Source organism: Bufo bufo, chromosome 9, assembly GCF_905171765.1.
Source record: "Bufo bufo chromosome 9, aBufBuf1.1, whole genome shotgun sequence".
In the NCBI taxonomy this organism is placed as follows: Eukaryota; Metazoa; Chordata; class Amphibia; order Anura; family Bufonidae; genus Bufo; species Bufo bufo.
Window position 1 is genome coordinate 27,437,311 of NC_053397.1, and position 20,205 is coordinate 27,457,515.

Sequence of the window (20,205 nt, forward strand, 5' to 3'; positions counted from 1 at the left end):
GCCAGACCGGCCCACTTTATTTTTCCCAAACACACTCAAAAAAGGGGTTATGTCTCTTCAGCAAGTGGCATTTATCTTGTAGAGAAAGTTAATACAAGGCACTTACTAATGTATTGTGATTGTCCATATTGCTTCCTTTGCTGGCGGGAGTCATTTTTCCATCACATTATGCACTGCTCGTTTCCATGGTTTTGACCACCCTGTAATCCAGCAGCGGTGGTCATGCTTGCACACTATAGGAGTAGCCGGGATTGTGGGAGTGCACATAGTTTGGTGCTTTTTTCGACCACCAATGCTGGATTACAGGGAGGTCGTAACCATGATGACGAGCCATGTATAATGTGCTGGGAGACATTTTGTCTCTATGGCACTATCTGCCCTAATAGTGATACAGTGCCCACATAGAGCACGATAGTGCCCTCCTATTCACAGAAAAATAGCGCATTTGTACCCATATAGTACCTACCTAGGTGCATAGAAAGTGCCATACTTTGGCTCTATGTCGGCACTGTATGACTGTGGCCAAAGTACTGTAGGTTTTCACTTTAGGTAGGTACTGTATGGCACCATAAGCAAGAAATACACCATTTATCTGTGCATAACATGGCGCTATCTGAGCACTGTATGACCGTGGGAAGACCTGGGCATACTATGCTCAGATAAGTTGTGTATTTAGTGTCTACAGTGCCCACAAAGTGCCATATCATACCTACCTAGAGCTAAAACGTGGGCAGAAAGTGCCATACTTTGCCTATAATTATACTCTGTCTACACAAGTATGGCGCTTTCCGAGTATGGGTTCTATATGGCACTATGTGGGCACGACAGGCACTAAATGCGCCATTTATCTGTGGATAGTATGGCACTATCTGCCCACAATCATACAGTGCCCACATAGAACCAAATATCGCCGTACCGTACCCACACTATTATATGGCAGTGCCCAGAGCGCCATATGTTGACTATGTGGGCAGATAGTGCCCTACTATGCCCAGATAAATAGTGCCCTTAGTGACTGCAGTGCCACACTGTACCCACCTAGAGCCAATCTGTGCACAGAAAGTGCCATACTTTGTCCACAGTGACAAAGTGCCCTTTCTGTGCACAGTCTGGCACTGGCTCCAGGTAGGTATTCTACTACACGTGGGGGCACAGCGCTCATCTCTTTAGTAAAGAGTCTTTACTACCAGTACCTTACATTCAGCTCCCGCCTCCAGCCTCCAGTAACAAGTGCGGGCGGCAGCGCTCACTCACTGACGTCACGCGCCTGCGCCGCCTAGTGGGAGGAGCAGGCGTGTGACGTCAGTGAGTGAGCGCCGCCCCCACACTGCCTGCTGTTACTGGAGCTTTACCCCCCTGATGCCTGGCGGCCCTGGCCGGCCCATAATTCGATCGGCCCACCGGGATTCTCCCGGTACTCCCGATGGCCAGTCCATCGCTGATGTACCCTAAACTAGTACCAACAAAACTGCCACCCTATCCCGTAGTTTCTAAAATGGGGCCACTTTTTTGGAGTTTCTACTCTAGGGGCGCATCAGGGGGGCTTCAAATGGGACATGGTGTCAAAAAAAACAGTCCAGCAAAATCTGCCTTCCAAAAGCCGTATGGCATTCCTTTCCTTCTGTGCCCTGCGGTGTGCCCGTACAGCTGTTTACGACCACATATGGGGTCTTTCTGTAAACTACAGAATCAGGACCATAAATATTGAGTTTGGTTTGGCTGTTAACCCTTGCTTTGTAACCGGAAAAAAATTATTAAAATCGAAAATCTGCCAAAAAAGTGAAATTTTGAAATTGTATCTCTATTTTCCATAAATTCTTGTGGAACACCTAAAGGGTTAACAAAGTTTATAAAATCAGTTTTGAATACCTTGAGGGGTGTAGTTTATAGAATGGGGTCATTTTTGGGTGGTTTCTATTATGTAAGCCTCGCAAAGTGACTTCAGACCTGAACTGGTCCCTAAAAATTGGGTTTTTGAAAATTTCTGAAAAATTTCAAGATTTGCTTCTAAACTTCTAAGCCTTGTAACATCCCCAAAAAATAAAATATCATTCCCAAAATGATCCAAACATGAAGTAGACATATGGGGAATATAAAGTAATAACTATTTTTGGAGGTATTACTATGTATTATAGAAGTAGAGAAATTGAAACTTGGAAATTTGCAATTTTTTACAAAATTTTGGTAAATTTGGTATTTTATTATAAATAAAAATGAATTTTTTTTACTTCATTTTACCAGTGTCATGAAGTACAATATGTGACGAAAAAACAATCTCAGAATGGCCTGGATAAGTCAAAGCGTTTTAAAGTTATCAGCACTTAAAGTGACACTGGTCAGATTTGCAAAAAATGGCCTGGTCCTTAAGGTGAAATAGGGCTGAGTCCTTAAGGGGTTAAAGAAACACTCAGGACAAAACTGATACCCTTTATTATGCCCAGTGCAGCACCTCAGGGGTGGTCCAAAGAGCACCAATCAGGGAATCCATTTCTTATGCTCCACCTCCGCAGGCTCTGCACTAAGTGTAACACATTATAACAGTTTGTCCTGCAGTTCTCCTTTAAGGTGTCATATTCATATATTCCCATTTCTTCTCTGTCTCTAGCAAACTATGTCCTTGTATCAGCTTTCAGCTCTAAATTCAGAGCAGGGCTCAGCAGTGAAATCTAAATTGTTATTGTAAATGATGTGGGTCTGTTCTGTATCCAGCAGCTTATGGGGATCTCCTAGCAAAAGCTCATCCTTACTCTGAATTCTACATCATGTGATGTTCTAAGAACCGATAACACCTTGGGAGGTGTCGCCACTACTTCATGATCTTCCATGATTTGTTTGAGTTAGGATGATCCTTACAGAATATAGGGGCTCTGCTGTTTGTCCATAGGCTCCGACCCTTCATTCAGCCTGACATTGCCTTCTTCCCTGCTGTCTCTTGTCTTATCCTCCAGTCACTCGACGGCTGCAGACAGTTCACATTGTGCTTTTGTTGTAGTTACACAAATGTCATGTTGTGAGAGATGTACACAAACCTAGTAGGAAGATTTAATGTGCTGGCGTAAAAGATATAATATTAAGACAGCACTGGAATAACAGGAGTGACGTAATCGTAATATCGGTACATCCATAACAGCTTTGGTGACGATGATCCTAAAGCCAGATGTTGCCGTATAGACATAAAGAGGATCTGTCACCTCTCTTGGCATGCCTGGTTTAGTAACTACTTGCATCCCCATGTAATAATTAGTCTGGAGCATCTATTCTTATGACTCTGTGTTGTGCCATTTCTTTATTATTCCTGCCAGAAGTTATGAATGAATTTCTAGCAGTCTGCAGTGAAGGTCCAGATGGGTGTTACCAGTTGGGTGTGTGTCCCTGCACAGTCGGACAGTATCCAATCAGTGCTGCCAGTGTCAGACTGTGGAGAGACACACCCAGCTGGATCTTCATTGTAGACTGCTATCAATTTATTCATAACTTCTAGTAGGAATAATAAAGGAATACCGCAACCTAGATTCATTAGAATAGATGCTGCAGAATTATAAATACACAGGGAATGCAAGTAGTTACTAAACCAGACATGTCAGCAGAGGTGACAAATTCTTCCATTCCCTTTAAAGCCTATCTTTCAGCAGATTTGTACCTATGACATGGGCTGACCTGTGCTTGGCAGCTGAAGGCATCTGTGTTGGTCCCATGTTCATATGTGTCCGCATTGCTGAGAAAAATGATGTTTTATTATATGCAAATGAGCCTCTAGGAGCAACGGTGGCGTTGCCGTTACACCTAGAGGCTCAGCTCTCCCTGCAACTGCCGCATCCTTTTCACTTTGATTGACAGGGCCAGGAGGGATCACATTTCAACTGCCTGCTCCTGTCAATAGAAGTGCAGAGAGTGCAGCAGTTGCAGAGAGAGCTGAGCCTCTAAGAGTATTGGCAACGCCCCCATTGCTCCAAGAGGCTCATTTGCATATATTAAAACATCATTTTTCTCAGCAATGCGGACACATATGAACATGGGACCAACAAAGATGTCTTCAGCTGCCAAGTGCACATGTAACAGGTCAGCGAGTGTCATAGGTACAGAACTGCTGACAGATGCCCTTTAAGCTAGTTTTAGTCTATAATGGAACTAGATGTAATAGACCTGATTACTGTCACTGTCGTCTGCTCTTAAACCTCTCCGGTCTGTACAGAGCCCTCTCCATCTGTATTCTGTAACATCCCTTGAAGTTGGGTTTCTGAATAAGAAATCAATAGGAGCTATACAGACATTGCATCGGGGAGGCATCTAGCGTGCAGACCTCAACGGCTCTCAGATTAATCAACAACCTCAGCCCCTTAACCAGAAAAATAGGGTCTTTCTTTTTCGCCTTCCCACTGAACGGTGAATCTCGTTGGTGGCGAGCCCTTGTCGAGATCATCTATTTATTCGCTGACTATCTACATGCAAATGGAAAAGCGCGCGCGCCTAGGCTCATTTCACAGCTCAGTGAGCGTGTGTGACCGCTCAGTGTGAACTTCACAGTCGTTTTGTGAGGTGGTAGCAGGAATTTAACACTGTCATCGAGTCTAAAGACTCATTGGTGTGAGCGGCCGCCCAAGGCGTCTACTCCCTCGTGTTAAAATTTCACCGTGGTGAAGAATAAAAATGTCATTGTATAAAGGACTTCTTGGAATTTAGTTTCTTTTTTTTTTTTTTGGAAGGGAAGTTTTGTTCTTGGAGAGGAGGAGTGTAAATCCAAGTTTGGGACGTGGCCTCAAAAGGTCATTGCATTCCGGTACTTGTATCAAAGACTTCAAATAACTAAAGATATATGATGCGAAAGTTCTCGGGCTGTGATCATTTAAAGCAGGACATGCACATTAGATAGCAGATGGAGAAAGCCCGTTCATCTGACAGCTATCCCCCCGACCAACCTCTAATTAAGCATGCATGTTTCTTATAATGGAGAGAGGCGTCCTGCGGCAGTTTTTCCTTTGTGGGAACACAGAATAAGGCATTCATATGCCCTGTGGATTGTCTTGATGACAATTGTTAAATGTCTATCATTTAAATTGCCCCTCTCCTACGAGTGGCCACACTGTAGATAGCTCCTGACCTCCCCCCCACTGGGCCAAGGGTCCATGTGTTCTCTATATGGAGAGGGGAGTACGCCACTTCCAGACACCCCTGGCGGCAGCTTTCCTTGATAACAACGAATCGGGCATGTTGAAATCCTTCATACTCAACCCTTCTTCCCCCAACATCTGCCATCAAGCCACCTCCGTACACATTAGATGGTTGGATGGTCCTGACCAGGGGCGTAGCTAAAGGCTCATGGGCCCTGGTGCCAGAGTTCATCTTGGGCCGCCCTCCCTCAGTGCTTTTTGGCCAGGGGCAGGGAAGCACATAGCCTGTTTGCAGCCTGAGGCAAAAATTAAAACGCCCCCCCCCATGCCAAATTCTTTACCTAACCAGCATGCACTTTCTATAATAACAGTGTCTTCTTATATGGCACAAGGGTCTTTGGGCCCCCCTCAGGCTCCTCTGCCTGGTAGTGACTGCTACCTCTGCACCCCCTATAGCGACACCCATGATCCTGCTGAAATTGGCAAGTTTTGCCCACATTTAATGGAAAGCTTGCATGTTTATTCTATTGTAAAGAGGAATCTTGCAGCAGTTTTTCTTTGTAGGAACACAGGATCGGGATGACTTCAAACAGGTTCTCTGTGATTTTAATGTTGATGGCGTTTCTTCCGGAGAGGTAATCAATATCAGATCGTCGGGAGTCCATACTGCTGATCAGCTATGTGAAGAGGCTACCATGCTCCGTGAGTGTTGCAGCCTCTTCCTAAGCCATGGGATGTCACATTCATCGGTCACATGGCCTAGGTGCAGCTCAGTCCCATTCAATTGAATAGGTCTGAGATGGATGACCAATTACAGCTGCCATCCAATGGATGGCGCTGTGCTTGGTAAGCTGTAAGAAGGCTGCGCGACGCTCACCGGATCTCCTGAGGACAGGCCATCAATATGAAAATCCCAGAAAACCCCTTTAATCTAAAGTATATGGCCAGCTTTGCGCATGGAAGGTCAAAGCCTAATATTTGGGTTTCAACCAATGTAGATAGTTACGTGTGTGGTCAAACAAGGCTCTTCAATGGCGAGAAATCTAAGGCCTGATACATACCCAGCAAAACTGCATGCAGGGATCCTGTAGATCAGCATTATTGATCTGTAGGCACTTCATGTGCCTTGTGAGGTGACATATCATCCCCTAGAAGCAATAGCCTAAGCGGAGAATACCGATGTAACATAATGCCATATCACTATGATACGATGTGCAATGGCAAATGCCAAATTTACTGGATATACCTGGGCTCTAGTACCATGGTAGAATGGTAGAGGGGGCTCTGTTACAGATTTTGCATTGGGGCACAGAAGCGTAAAGGGGTTCTGCACTTTCATTTAACTGATGATCTATCCTCTGGATAGATCATCAGCTTCTGATCGTCGGGGGTCCGACACCCGGGACCCCCGCCGATCAGCTGTTTCAGAAGGCAGCGGCGCTCCAGCAGCGCCGCGGCCTTCTCACTGTTTACCGCCCGGGCCGCCGGCCCACTGACGTCACGACTAGTATCAACTAGCGTGGGCGCAGCTAAGCTCCATTCAAGTAAACAGAGCTTAGCCGCGCCCGCGCTAGTTGGTACTAGTCGTGACGTCAGTGGGCCGGCGGTAAACAGTGAGAAGGCCGCGGCGCTGCTGGAGTGCCGCTGCCTTCTGAAACAGCTGATCGGCGGGGGTCCCGGGTGTCAGACCCCCGCCGATCAGAAGCTGATGATCTATCCAGAGGATAGATCATCAGTTAAATGAAAGTGCAGAACCCCTTTAAGTTCCAGACAAAAAATGTTTTCTCTAAGACTCTGTATGCAAAGGGTATGGTATTGGCCCACAGCAGGCTACGGGTGCTGTATTATGGGTCCCTACACCATGGATCCATTACACCTCTGTGCCTTTGTGCCCTTAATGTGACCAAACATGGTGTGGGGTTTCGCTCTGGTAGATAGAGTAAGTAAATGCAGTACAGAGTCAAAATACAAGTTCTTAACTCAAACTTCAGTGTTTATTCACACTTGCGGCAGTTGCATAAAACAACACGTCACTTTGCAGTCTTTGGTGTTAATTCACACACAAATGGAAAGTTCAAGTTGCACAGAACAACATGTCACTTTGCAGTCTTTGGTGTTAATTTACACACAAATGGAAAGTTCATATAGCACAAGTCACCTTGTTAACAGTTTTGCCTCCAGTAGTCCACAGCAGGCTTTAGGAGGCCTGTTCGCCCTGCACACGGGTCTCAGTCCTCCAGTCCGGCACAAAACCTCAGATCCCAACACAGAGACCTCCTGAGCTCCACTGTCAGACAGAGTTAATCCTCTCTACCTGGCAGCGCTGGCTGGTTTTTATGCCTGGCAAAACCCGGCCTGGAACATGGGGAGTCGTCACCGACCCAGCACTTTGACTACTCCCAGTGAGAGCCGTCCCGGATCAGCTATTACAGCCATACTAAGTATCGAGGTGTCAAACAGCAACTACTGCTGACACATAAAAACCGGCTCTCATTCCCTCCACCGAGGCCAGGAACCTAGGTGACACGTACCTATTATCCACGAAGATTCCTTGTACCTTATTACATGCCTCCCCTCTTTGTTCAACCCGGAGGGGGTGAACACATGCCTTACAGTATACTCGGGACAGAGCTTCCGCGACTCCCTGAAACCGGCCTGCCGTGTGTTCTACGGAGAACTTAAAGTTTTGTAAGGACAGGAACCACCTGACTTGGGCATTTCTCTCTTTGGCCTGGCTCATCCACTTGAGAGGAGAGTGGTCGGTCACCAGGCGGAACCTCGGTGACACGTACCTATCATCCACGATGATTCCTTGCACCTTTTTACAATGGTTAGAAGTCATAGGCACGGGACATCACAGGACACCAATCTCTTATGATCTTCAGAAGAACATGTCATCTCCTCACACATTGTTTTTGTCCTCCAGGGTATATCTAAACTCATAGAACAATTTTTTTACTTTTTGTGTTGATTAGTAAGAAAGTTAAAGCCTGGCATAGCTCAAGATCAGTCTGCCCCTGACTTTATTTGTTTTATTTTTCAAGAAGTAGACAAATAAGGAATGGCATTATTTTATCTGCTCGGTTGTAGGTTTGGGGAATGGTTAATTTAAAGGGGTTGTCCAGTTTAGAAAGCCTATTATCATGTACCCTATCAGAGTATTCCGAGGGAGAGGGGTCTTCTGTTCAGGATCTTCAGCAGTTACAGTTACAAAGAGTGTCTTCTGCTCTGGAGGACCTGTCCTGTCCTGCATTACGTAGACAACTCTTTGATTAGAATGAGCACTGTGTAATATTTTATTTCCCCTGAGGTGGCGCTGCAGGCAAACTTAATGCTTATTGTCAGGTTTCCCCACCGCTGGTTAGTGGTGTTTCAGCAACATGGCACTGTGATCAGCTTATTATCAAGCGACCCATCTAATAACAAGAGATTGTCCAAACTGAAGAACCCCTTTAAATATATTCCCTAGCATTATGTACATTTATTTGCACCCCCCTTCAATTTAAACTGCATTGCCAAAATAGTCATAATAAGTATCCAGGAGACTGGTACAATCAGCACAAACTGGGACTATATATAACATCTAATTAACCAATTCATCAGCGCATTATGCTTTAAAAATCACCAGGCAATGAGATAATTACTTTTTTCTGTTGCCTCTATATGCTACCAGTGAATGGGTCATTTTGTATTAATTTCCATAAGTACTACCTACAGTAATTACAGGATTATGCATGGTAGTGATTGCTACAAGCCAAACCCTAAACTTTCCAGTGTCATGTATGCGCATACAGACCTGTATATTACAAGCAGTGGGTGCAACTGAAAGCACCACAAGGGACTTTCTAAAACTGCAAAAAAAAAAAATACAGAGCAGATGGAATCAGGACCAAAAATTTGGACTTAATAAAGGTTTTTGGTTCTCAATATATGTTTTCTTGTGTAAGAGAAAAACAATATTTCTTTGAAGGGCTTCTGAAGTTTTGAGACCTTTCCAAAGAAAGATCTTGTGTACACAGACTACTGACGTGGGTGGGGTATGTCCATTGCAATCTGTTAGAGAGTTCCCAATAGTGGACCCTCATCTGACTGGAGATCACTCTGGAGGACCCAGCTTACATGGACTGCCTATTGATTTCAGGGGGTGCCATGCAATGCCATATTTCTCCTGTGGAGGCACTGTAAGAGAATTGAACACTTGTTGCAAGGTTTCCATACAGATCACAGAGGATCACTGGGTGGGTCCTTCCTTTTTGATCAGTGTAGTATTGGAGTGCCCTTCTAACAAGCAGGAATTGTCAAAAATCCATATCTATTGGGCCATGTGTCAGATCTTCCAAGGACATATCTAGCGCAGTGCTGGATTAAGTAGACCAAACATGGCAGGAGAGGTGACAAACCTACATCGTAGATTTTAGACCTGCGGCATCTTTGGATTTTTATTATTGATTTCACTGTATACAGTGAATTCTGGGCAAACCTACAACAACAACCACAATGTGAAATGCGGACATGACCTTGCAGTCCCCCGATCAACCCTAAAGAAATACAGACCCCTAAACCAGACCCTCTAAATACAGTCTCAGACACCGTAAATAAATATCACCTAAACCACACCCCCAGACTCTCTAAACTAATACAGACTCAAGACCCACTGAATAAAAATGCAGACCAAACCCTTACATAAATTTAGGCCACCTAAATACACACCCAGGGCAGACCCCCTACATAAACTCAGACCCTCTAAATACAGACCCCAGACCAGACTCCATACATTTGCTCTGCAGCTCCACCTCTCATTCCTTGCTGCTCTCCCCTTTGGCTTAAGGACCTTCAGAGGCATCCGTGGCAGAACACACAGTAAAACAGCACTTTGCATCAAGTCTTTGGGCAGTTTGGGACCATTTATAATCATCCATTGACATTTAGAATGTGAGTGAATGGCCTATAGAGCAAGTCATTGATTTTTCCAGAGTGACTAGATCAATAATGAAGGAGCAGAGATATACCATACTCCCTTGGGACCCCCTGATTATTTTTGGCGCTCTCTGTACTCGTCCTTATGATGAATTGCACTAAGCTGCAAATGTAATATTGTAGATATCGCCCTTTTAAGTCATCCTTTGTGCAGTTTTACTCCCACCACAGCCCTTAGATGCAACAAAACTTGAAATTTTGACTTCTAAAGATAGTTTGGTTGAACTTTAAAGGGCCCCCTCCGTTTGTTTTTAACAATGCTTTTTTAAATGTTAGCTCTCCCCCCCCATCCCTCATTCCCTTCAAAGACTCTTCTTTTGTGCCCTCGCTTTCTTCTGTGGAGAGCCCTCACTGTAACGCGGCCGTGTGAAGGATGAAATGGCAGACAAGCAAACTCAGGAAATTAGCTAAGTAATTGCATTAGTGTGAAGTTGTGCAGTAGACTGCTGTTTTCAGGAAACGGCTTCTCTTGTAAAGAGTTTGCCCCGGTAAATAGAGCACGCTGCACATACTTCAAGATTTGGGTTAAAAGGAAGGAAAAAAAATGCCTTGTCAATGTGTATTAAGATCTCGGATGTATCCATTGAAGAGGGAAGTCGTCACCGGGGAACCTGCAGGAATTAGATTATTCGTCTCTTTGTCATTAATCCTTAATCCTGTTAAAAGTGGGTAGAATAAAAAATATTTCCAGGAAGGTTGAATGAGGTTCTCAGCCAAAAGTATCAACGTGCCCATTTATATTCCTCACCAATATAATTCATATTGGTTAACTTTTACTCTAGTCTTACAGTTGTTTCCTTTCTTTCCACTTACAAATGGCTGGAGGAAGGGAAATGACGCCTTCTCCGATTAGGGTAGTTGTCACTTTTAGCCCCAGAGATATCACCTACGGTGTTATGAGTAGTTTATGTGGTGGGCATTATATGTACGTCCATTCCGATAGCTGGTCCTTCCTGCACACATGGAAAACATTCAGTTTGCTGCCGTAGCCCTGAATGTCATTATCATTCCCAAGACAAAGTGGTTTTTGGCACTCCAATGGGCACCGAGCACCCAGGGCAAAATCACAACCATCTAGGTCCCTGTTAAGGTCTGTTAGAGGGGAGAATAAGATAGAGGGAGAGATGCTGAGATTCAGGATACATTGTTTTATATGATTTGATTCAGTATTTTCATGTTAAAAGTTGTGTAACTGCTGCCAGGGAAAGCCCATAAATCCTGCTTCCTCAAGCTTGTGAGTCCTGCTACTCCAACTCACATAGAGAAAGCCTGTGAGTCCTGCTTCCCCCGCACACATAGAGAAAGCCTAAGAGTCCTGGTACTCAAACTTACATAAAGAAAGCTTGTGAGTCCAGTGTTTTCTGCCTACATAGAGAAAGTCTGTGAGTTCTGCTTCCTCTGCACACATAGAGAAAGCTTGTGAGTCCCGTGTTTTCTGCCTACATAGAGAGAGTCTGCGAGTTCTGCTTCCTCTGCACACATAGAGAGTCCTGTCTCCCCCACTCACATAGATACAGAGAAGGCCTGTGAGTCCTGCTACTCCAATTTAAATAGAGAAAGCTTATGAGGCCTGCTTCCCCCACACACATAGAGAAAGCCTGTGAGTCCTGCCACTCCAACTCACATAGAGAAAGCCTGTGAGTCCTGCCACTCCAACTCACATAGAGAAAGCCTGTGAGTCCTGCTTTCCCTGTACACATAGAGAGAGCTTGTGAGTCCCGTGTTTTCTGCCGACATAGAGAGAGTCTGTGAGTTCTGCTTCCTCCGCACACATAGAGAAAGCTTGTGAGTCCTGTCTCCCCTACTCACATAGATACAGAGAAGGCCTGTGAGTCCTGCTACTCCAATTCACATAGAGAAAGCATATAATTCCTGCTCCCCCACACACATAGAGAAAGCCTGTGAGTCCTACCACTCCAACTCACATAGAGAAAGCTTGTGAGTCCTGCTTCCCCGGCACACATAGAGAGAGCTTGTGAGTCCCGTGTTTTCTGCCAACATAGAGAGAGTCTGTGAGTTCTGCTTCCTCCACACACATAGAGAAAGCCTGTGAGTCCTGTCTTCCCCACTCACATAGAGAAGGCCTCTGAATCCTTTGTTTCCTGCCCACATAGAGTCTGTGAGTCCTGTTTTACCTGCACACATAGAGAAAGCCTGTGAGTCCTGCTTTCCCGGGCGCACACAAAGAAAGCCTGTGAGTCCTGCTTCCTCTGCCCACATACAGAAAGCCTGTGAGTCCTGCTTTCCCGGGCTCACACAAAGAAAGCCTGTGAGTCCTGCTTCCTCTGCCCACATACAGAAAGCCTGTGAGTCCTGCTTTCCCGGGCGCACACAAAGAAAGCCTGTGAGTCCTGCTTCCTCTGCCCACATACAGAAAGCCTGTGAGTCCTGTTTCCCCCGCCCACTCATGTTTCTCCCACCCACATTGAGAAAGCCTAGGAGTTCTGCATCCCCACTCAAACACATGCAAGAAAGACTGTCAATTACTAAGTGTGGTCAGGAGATGGTTCACAGGCTTTTTCTATGTGGAGAGGGGAAGCAGGACTCACAGGCTTTCTCTATCAGTCCCAGCAGCATTTATGTCGGTTTTAACATGGAAATACTACATTTTCTAAGTATAACACTGATCCCTATGGGCAGAAACACGAGTGTGAACACATAGCAGAATTTTTGTACCTGACCGGATTTGCTCTTTTAGCTTATATTCACATATGACAGATTTGTTGGAGAAATCTGTGACTGTCCCTCTTATCTGAATGGGTCTTGCACAAAAACATCTTGATTCAGATTAATGGAAGTGAGTTTTCAGTAGAAATATTCTCTGCAACAAATTGTCCAAGTGTAAACAAAGAAAATATAGAGCAAAGATATGAAAGGGCTTAACTCACCAGTCACCACCACTGATGATATACACTTAAAACAGGTCCTTTCATACAGTATAACCCTCACTTCATAAGGTTTTGACAAATCTTCCTGTCCACACTTTTTAGTTCTAGAACTGTTTTTGTGTCTCTGTTACAAACAGTTGTTTCAAAGAAACCATAAAAAAATACAACAAAAAAAAGACTTTTCTTATTTTCGGCATCAATTTTCTGCCTACTGTGACTCATTGGTAAGGTTGTTCCACTAGACATATATCCCTCAAACTGCAATTTCATCTGCTTTAAGAATTATGACCGGCTACACAAAGCTTTATTGTTCAAGCACAGTTCTAGAAAAGCATAGGCGTAATAGATCTGAAAAAGCAATTTAGGAATTGTAGGCCAGTCGCTTGTCTTCAGCAACAAAAGTACTCAAAATGAACTCTTGTCAGACGGTGAGCGCTGCAATATTTCCTGCTGTTGACACAAATTATAGTTTACAGAAGAGGCAATCCACCTTGTTGATGATTCTGAACACATGAATGACACAAGCTTTTACATTGACAATGCAGCCGCCCATTTCCCGGTGATCTGGTTGGACCCATGTTGGTCACAAATTAGAAATTATAAATTTAGTTATGCCCAATAGATTTGTCCTATAATTTACTTACCTTTATTTTGAAAGCAATATGTCACAGGAAATCTGGTCAGGAAAAGGGGCTGGTCTTCCTAAAGACTTGTTTTTTTTTTTAAAGATCTTCCTTTCTTCCTCCTTTCTTCCTTCTCTTCATTTCCATCCATTCTTTCCTGCCTTTCTTTCTTTCGTTTTCTAGCTATCCTTTCTTCTCTTCCCTTCCCCCATTCTTTCCTTTCCTTCCTTTCCCCATTTTTTTCCTTTCCCTTCCTTCTCTTCCCTTTCACCCATTCTTTCCCTTCCTTCATTGCTTCCTTTTTCCTTCTTTCCTTTGTTCCTTCCTTCCCTCCCTTCATTTTTCCCTCCTGCCTTTTTGACTCCTCTCTCCTCCTTTAATTCCTTACTTCTCTTCTGCCCCTTCTTTCCATACATCTCATTCCTTCCTTTCTTTCCTCCTTGCCTTTTTTTCTTCTCCTTCCTTCCTTTCCATCTCCTTCAGCATATTCTCCATAGTGGATTATGAAAGTTGTAGCTGTATTAAATTACAGTATATGTTCTTTTCATACCTAGAGCATTCAGAAAGTTTTCAGACCCTTTCACTTTGTTCACATTTTGTTATGTTGTGGCCTTGTGCTAAATTTAATAAAAAGTTTTCCCCATCATTTTGCATGCAAAAAACTGAATGTTAGAAATCTGCTCATTTACTGAAAAGGAAAAACTAAAATCTTGCACTGACATAAATATTTAGACCTTTTACTCAGGACTTAGTTGAAGCAGCTTTAGCAGCGATTACAGCCTCCAGTCTTCTTGGGGATGATGACACAAGGTTAGCACACCTGGATTTGGGGACTTTCTGCCATTCTTCTTTGTGGATCCTCTCAAGGTCTGTCAGGTTGGATGGGGACCGTCATCCATTTTTAGGCCTCTCCAGAGTTGTTCTCTTAGGTTCAAGTCAAGGCTTTGTCCTTAAGCCGCTCTTGTTTTGTCTTGTTTGTAAGCTTAGGGTCATTATCTGGCCAGTGTGAGGTCCAGAGCACTCTGGATCAGGTTTTCATTAAGAATATCTCTTTTCTTTGCTTTATTCAGCTTTCCTTCAACCCTGAGCAGCCTACCTGTGCCAGCCACTGAAAAACACCCCCATAGCATGGTGCTGTTTCCACCATATTTCACTATAGGGATGGTATTGGGCAGGCAATGAGCAGTGCCAAGTTTATCACGCTAAGAATTGAGACCAAAATGTTCTGTCTTTGTTTCATCAGACCAGAGAATCTTCTTTCGCAAAGTCTGAGAGTCCTTAAGGTACTCTTTTGCAAACTTTCATGTGTCTTTTACTGAGGAGAGGCATCTTTCTAGCCACTCTGCCATAAAGCCCAGATTGGTGGCATGTTGTAGTGATGGTTGACCATCTGGAAGTTTTTCCCATCTGCACACAGGATCTTTGGAGCTCTGCCAGAGTGACCATTGGGTTCTTGGTCACCTTTTTCTCACCAAGGACCTTCTCCCCCGATATCTTAGCTTGGTGGGGCGGCAAGCTCTAGGAAGAGTCTTAGTTCTAGAGTTATAGAGGTCACTGTGGTCTTGACCACAACTTTTTTGTACCCTTCTCCAGATCTATGCCTCTACACAATCCTGTCTCTGAGCTCTACAGGCAGTTATTTCCTCCTCATGGCTTGGTTTTTGCTCTGATTTGCATTGTCAGCTGTGAGACCGTAAATAGACAGGGCTGTGTATTTCTAAATCATGTCCAATCAATTAATTTACCTGAGGAGTCTATAATCAAGGTGTAGAAACATCTCGAGGAGGTTGGTTATTTTTTATAAATTTGCAAAAATGTCTACAATGCTGTTTTCACTCTCTCATTATGGGCTATTAAGTCCAGATTGATGGGGGGAAACTTGATATTTTTTTTATTTTAGCACAAGGCCTCAACATAACAAAATGTGAAAAAAAAGTGAAAGGGTCTGAAGATTTTCCAAATACACTCTACGCAGCTAGGCCAGTTGGACACAACTTGAGATAATGGAGGGAGGTCCTGCGTTTAGGACCCTTATATTTTACCTAAAACGTACAACAGCTATATAGAGCTTATCTTACATGGACAATCCATTAAATTTCAATGAGAATTATGTAATGCTTCATTCACCACAGGTGGCACTGCAGGGAAATTAATCACTTACTGACAGATTTCCCTACAGATTACAGATGATCACTGGAGGTCCCAGCAGTAGGATACCTGTGACCCTTTGAATAAAAAAATACATTGTCCTAAGCAGATTACCCCTTTAACTTGCTATATTTTTTAATAAATGATGAATAATAATTGTAATGATAATAGTGTCTCTTTGAATATAGAGACACTTCTTTGTGGTATCCGCGGCGCTGACACAATTGAACCCACCGATTAATATAACTGTGAGGGTTACAATAAATTCACAAAGTGTATTGCAGATCATAGATCTCTGTAACCGCTGTGTTTGACCCTGGGAGCTCCGCGACGTGTCACAAGGCTCTTATATGAGTTATTGTCTTTCTCCTTACAGCTTTATCAAACAGCAACGGGGAATTCCTTCTAAATGGTGACTTTGTGGTCAGTATGTTCAAAAGGGAAATCAAATTGAGCAACGCAGTGATTGAATACAGTGGGTCAGACCACGCAGTGGAGAGACTTAATTGCACAGATCGAATTGACCAAGAAATTGTGCTGCAGGTAATACAGCTCTTCCTCGAAGAAATTGTGGTTTTCTACCCTGAAATAAGCTAAAAATTACTGTAGCGTTAGAAAAAGCAGCTGCCTTTTTTTTCTTCTAGAAACAGCACCTGTCTGGTATTGCAGCTTAGTAGTGTGGAGCGAACTTGTGTTTTTAAGTTTGGTGTAAAGTTTCGGGTTATCTAAGAATCCCATTATGGATTCTGCTACTACGGACCATAACGGAATTCTATGACGGCATGCACCACGGAAGCCTATAAGAGGCCATAGACTTCTATTATGAAGGAATGTAATACGGAATGCCTCTTATAGGCTTCCATAGTGCATGCTGTCATAGAATTCCATTATGGTCCGCAGTAGCAGAATCCATAACGAGAATCTTAGATAACCCGAACCTGTACGATGAACTTGAAAACACACAAACTACACCTTAGCTCTAATGAAGTGATACTAAGCTGCAATACCAGTCCCAGCCTATGGACAAGAGTGGAGCTGTTTCTGAAAAACAATCAGAGCCTTTTATGTAATCCCGTCTAATTACTTTAAAGGCTATGTACACCTATGGGGGCAAATATTTTTTATTATTGCATTGTACTCATTTTAAGCTAAAAATATTTTTTTTAATTGGTATTTATTAAAAAATATGGCATCCTTTTTTCTGTACAGAGCTGACATGCTCTAGTAGCACCCTTTGGATTTTCAGTCTTTTCCGTCAGACCAGGAGCTGATGGGCTCCTTATCTCTGCTCTATGACATTATAAACACTCAGCTCTTATCTTACTGATAAGAAAGTGGCTTAAATAAGTTTATGACCTCTTAGTAGTTTAGAGATAAGGGTTATTAGATGACACAAAGTGGAAGTACCAGTCACACAGCTAGAAAAACAACCCTTTGTGACAGAATGGCTCAATATTTTTAATTAGGCCAATTGAAATAATGATTTTTAGCCAAAAATGAGTAACATGCAGTCATTAAAAAAATTGCCTCCGAAGGGGTGCACATTGGCTTTAAAGGTGTTACTATAATTTTTTTCCTTTCTCTTTAGATATTATCAGTCGGGAATTTATATAACCCAGATGTTCGATATACTTTTAATATTCCAATTGAAGATAAACCTCAGCTTTTCTATTGGAATTCTTACGGACCATGGCAGGCATGTAGTAAAATTTGCCAAGGTAAGACAAACTCTGTTGAGGTTGGTTGAGTCACATTTGTTCATTATTTTTAAGATTCGTCTGCGGCAAGTATATTTTAGATTTATTTAGTAAACACAAAATGACTCAATGAAATGAAACATAAACTAGCACTTGACAAACTCTTTCTACCTCATGTGTGCCTCACATGGACCCAGAAATCTCCCCATTCATTGCTCTAATTATTCTGCTAGATTTATTTCAAGCTGTCAGCTCAGGGGGCATGTCCTTTCTCAGGGGACATGTCCTTTCTCAGGGGTGTGTCCTTTCTCGGGGGGCATGTCCTTTCTCAGGGGGCATGTCCTTTCTCAGGGGGCATGTCCTTTCTCGGGGGGCATGTCCTTTCTAAGAGGGCATGTCTTTTCTCAGGGGGCATGTCCTTTCTCAGGGGTGTGTTCTTTCTGCTGCAGCTGGTGGCAGTTGAAGGATGGAACGAAGCATGGAGTGTGTGCTTCTGTCTCAGTGAGCAGGACAGAGAACTTAGAAAAAGAGCGAACAGCAGGTGGAGCTATAGAGATAGATTCCATTGAATAACTCAGGAGCTATTATAAATGTTTAATTACATGCAATTACACAAAGCATTCAGATCCAGGTGCTGGTTTGAAAAACTGTAGAATATTTTTCATGGGACAACCCCTTGAAGCACCTTTGCTAATAGTCTTTATTAAAATATCTTGCTGTTCTGTGTCTACAGCTTCTATGCTGAGCTATGGGTTTCCATGGTAACAGACTACAAGCAAGCCTTGTGTAGTCTGATCATGGAGTTATATTGCCTTTTCTATTTTTATAAGCCATCAAAGTAAATGGTTGCAACAGTTTGAAGGGGTATTCTTATTACAAGAAGTAAATTCTTGTCTAGTGGACTGCTGGATCAGTGGGGTCCAATCCAAAGAATGGGCATCCTGTGTCCCTCTGTATGAATAAGGCAGCGGTTGGGCCTGCATGCTGCCGCTCCATACATCTCTATAGGACTGCCAGAGATAGCCAAGTAAACCAGCAGTCCCATAGAGTTTGAATGGAGCAGCAATGCGTACGCTTGACCACTGCTCCATTCAAATGGGTGGAGGGGGGGGGGGACCCCTGTTCTTCTGATCAGTGGGGTTCCCAACCATTCTACACTTTGCAATCAGCTTATGATCTGAGTACCTCCGTAGCAAAAAAGGATTGTCGAAAGCAGAGATCCCCTTTAATATGTTTTATGTTGTGCAGCTCCCTCGTACATTGAACTTACCCTGATACTCACTTCCTTCTAGACGTGACATTCTTAGCAAAATGACAGGTTCATGCTTGCTAGAATTTAGTATTTTCTTCTCTTTTTGTCACAACTACCGGAGAGACGCTTGTAGAATTTACCGATGCCCATCTGTGTTGCCTTTTCAATAACTTACCGATCTCCTCATTAGAAATGCATTGAAGTCCCTGCTGTCCGGCGCTTCAGTGTTATAGCCGATTCAAAGGTTCTTGTTCCACTTGCTTGGATTGAGAAACTTTTCATTGTTATTCTATGGAGCTTGTCCGGCACCTCTAACACTTTGATGAATGGCGCGGACAATCACATCGAAAACGTGTCATATTATTCTCACGGAAGATAAATAAGAACCTTCTCTCAATGGACTCCTATGGCTTTTAAGTCCACAGGAAAATAGACTGCAGAACATAAGCATCACCTTCACATTATCCCTGAAGGGAATCACATCGGGTTTTGAAGACCAAATAATAGCAGATAACATTAGTAGTTTGAGACGGACACGGAAGCTGTGATCGGTGATCAAAATGTCAGGTTATTTAATGTCTTATGCATCAAAATAATCAAAATATGGACAGTAATGCTGCTCAAGGCACATTGCCAGATAAATGTATATCTATCTATCTATCTATCTATCTATCTCATATCTAACTATGTATCAAATCAATTAATCAATCTATCTCATATCTACCTATGTATCTAATCTATCTATCCATCTCATTCTTATTATCTACTGTATCTATTAGTATTGTATCTATCTATTTTATGCATCAAAATAATTAAAATATAGATTGTTCAAGACACATTGCCAGGCTCTATCTATCTATCTATCTATCTATCTATCTATCTATCTATCTATCTATCTGTCTGTCTGTCTGTCTGTCTGTCTGTCTGTCTGTCTGTCTAGTCTGTCTGTCTATCTATCTATCTATCTATCCCTATATACATAACTTGTATATACAGTATCTATGATCTATTTATATATGGTATATTTTTCTTTCTTTCTCTATGTATCTCCATTGGGAGAATTCTGATGTTATTTTGTTATTGGATTTTTTATATTATCTATCTAGGTATCTAATCTATCTCTATCTATCTGTCTGTTTCTTTCTTTCTTTTTTTCTTTCTTTCTTTACTTCATTCTATCGTTCTTTCCTTTCTTTTCTTTCTCCTATTTATCTCCATGTGGAGAATTCTAATATTATTTTATTATTGCCGTTTTTATAGTATTGTAATATGTATAGACCAGCATCGCTATTCCTTACCTGTCATGAAGCCTGAACATATCTCTTTCCACAGGAGAAAGGAAGCGAAAGCCTATATGTACAAGGGACTCTGATCATCTGGTGGTTTCAGACCAAAGATGTGATCGCATTTCCCAGCCTGAGCTCGTCACTGAACCCTGTAACGCTGACTGTGAATTAAGGTAATTTATACAAGGAATGATCCTTTATTAATACATTCTCCAACCTGGCCAAA

General features: G+C 42.9%; 1 protein-coding gene across 3 annotated transcripts in view; it reads left to right on the top strand.

Annotated features, from left to right (window-relative positions):
• ADAMTS9 (ADAM metallopeptidase with thrombospondin type 1 motif 9) overlaps positions 1-20,205 on the top strand; it is a 221,078-nt gene that overhangs the window by 89,526 nt on the left and 111,347 nt on the right. For all 3 annotated transcript variants that reach the window (XM_040406600.1, XM_040406599.1, XM_040406602.1), the window contains exons 17-19: positions 16,121-16,287; positions 17,333-17,462; positions 20,026-20,152. In XM_040406600.1, coding sequence (XP_040262534.1) covers positions 16,121-16,287; positions 17,333-17,462; positions 20,026-20,152 — 424 coding nt within the window. The remainder of the gene's footprint in view (positions 1-16,120; positions 16,288-17,332; positions 17,463-20,025; positions 20,153-20,205) is intronic.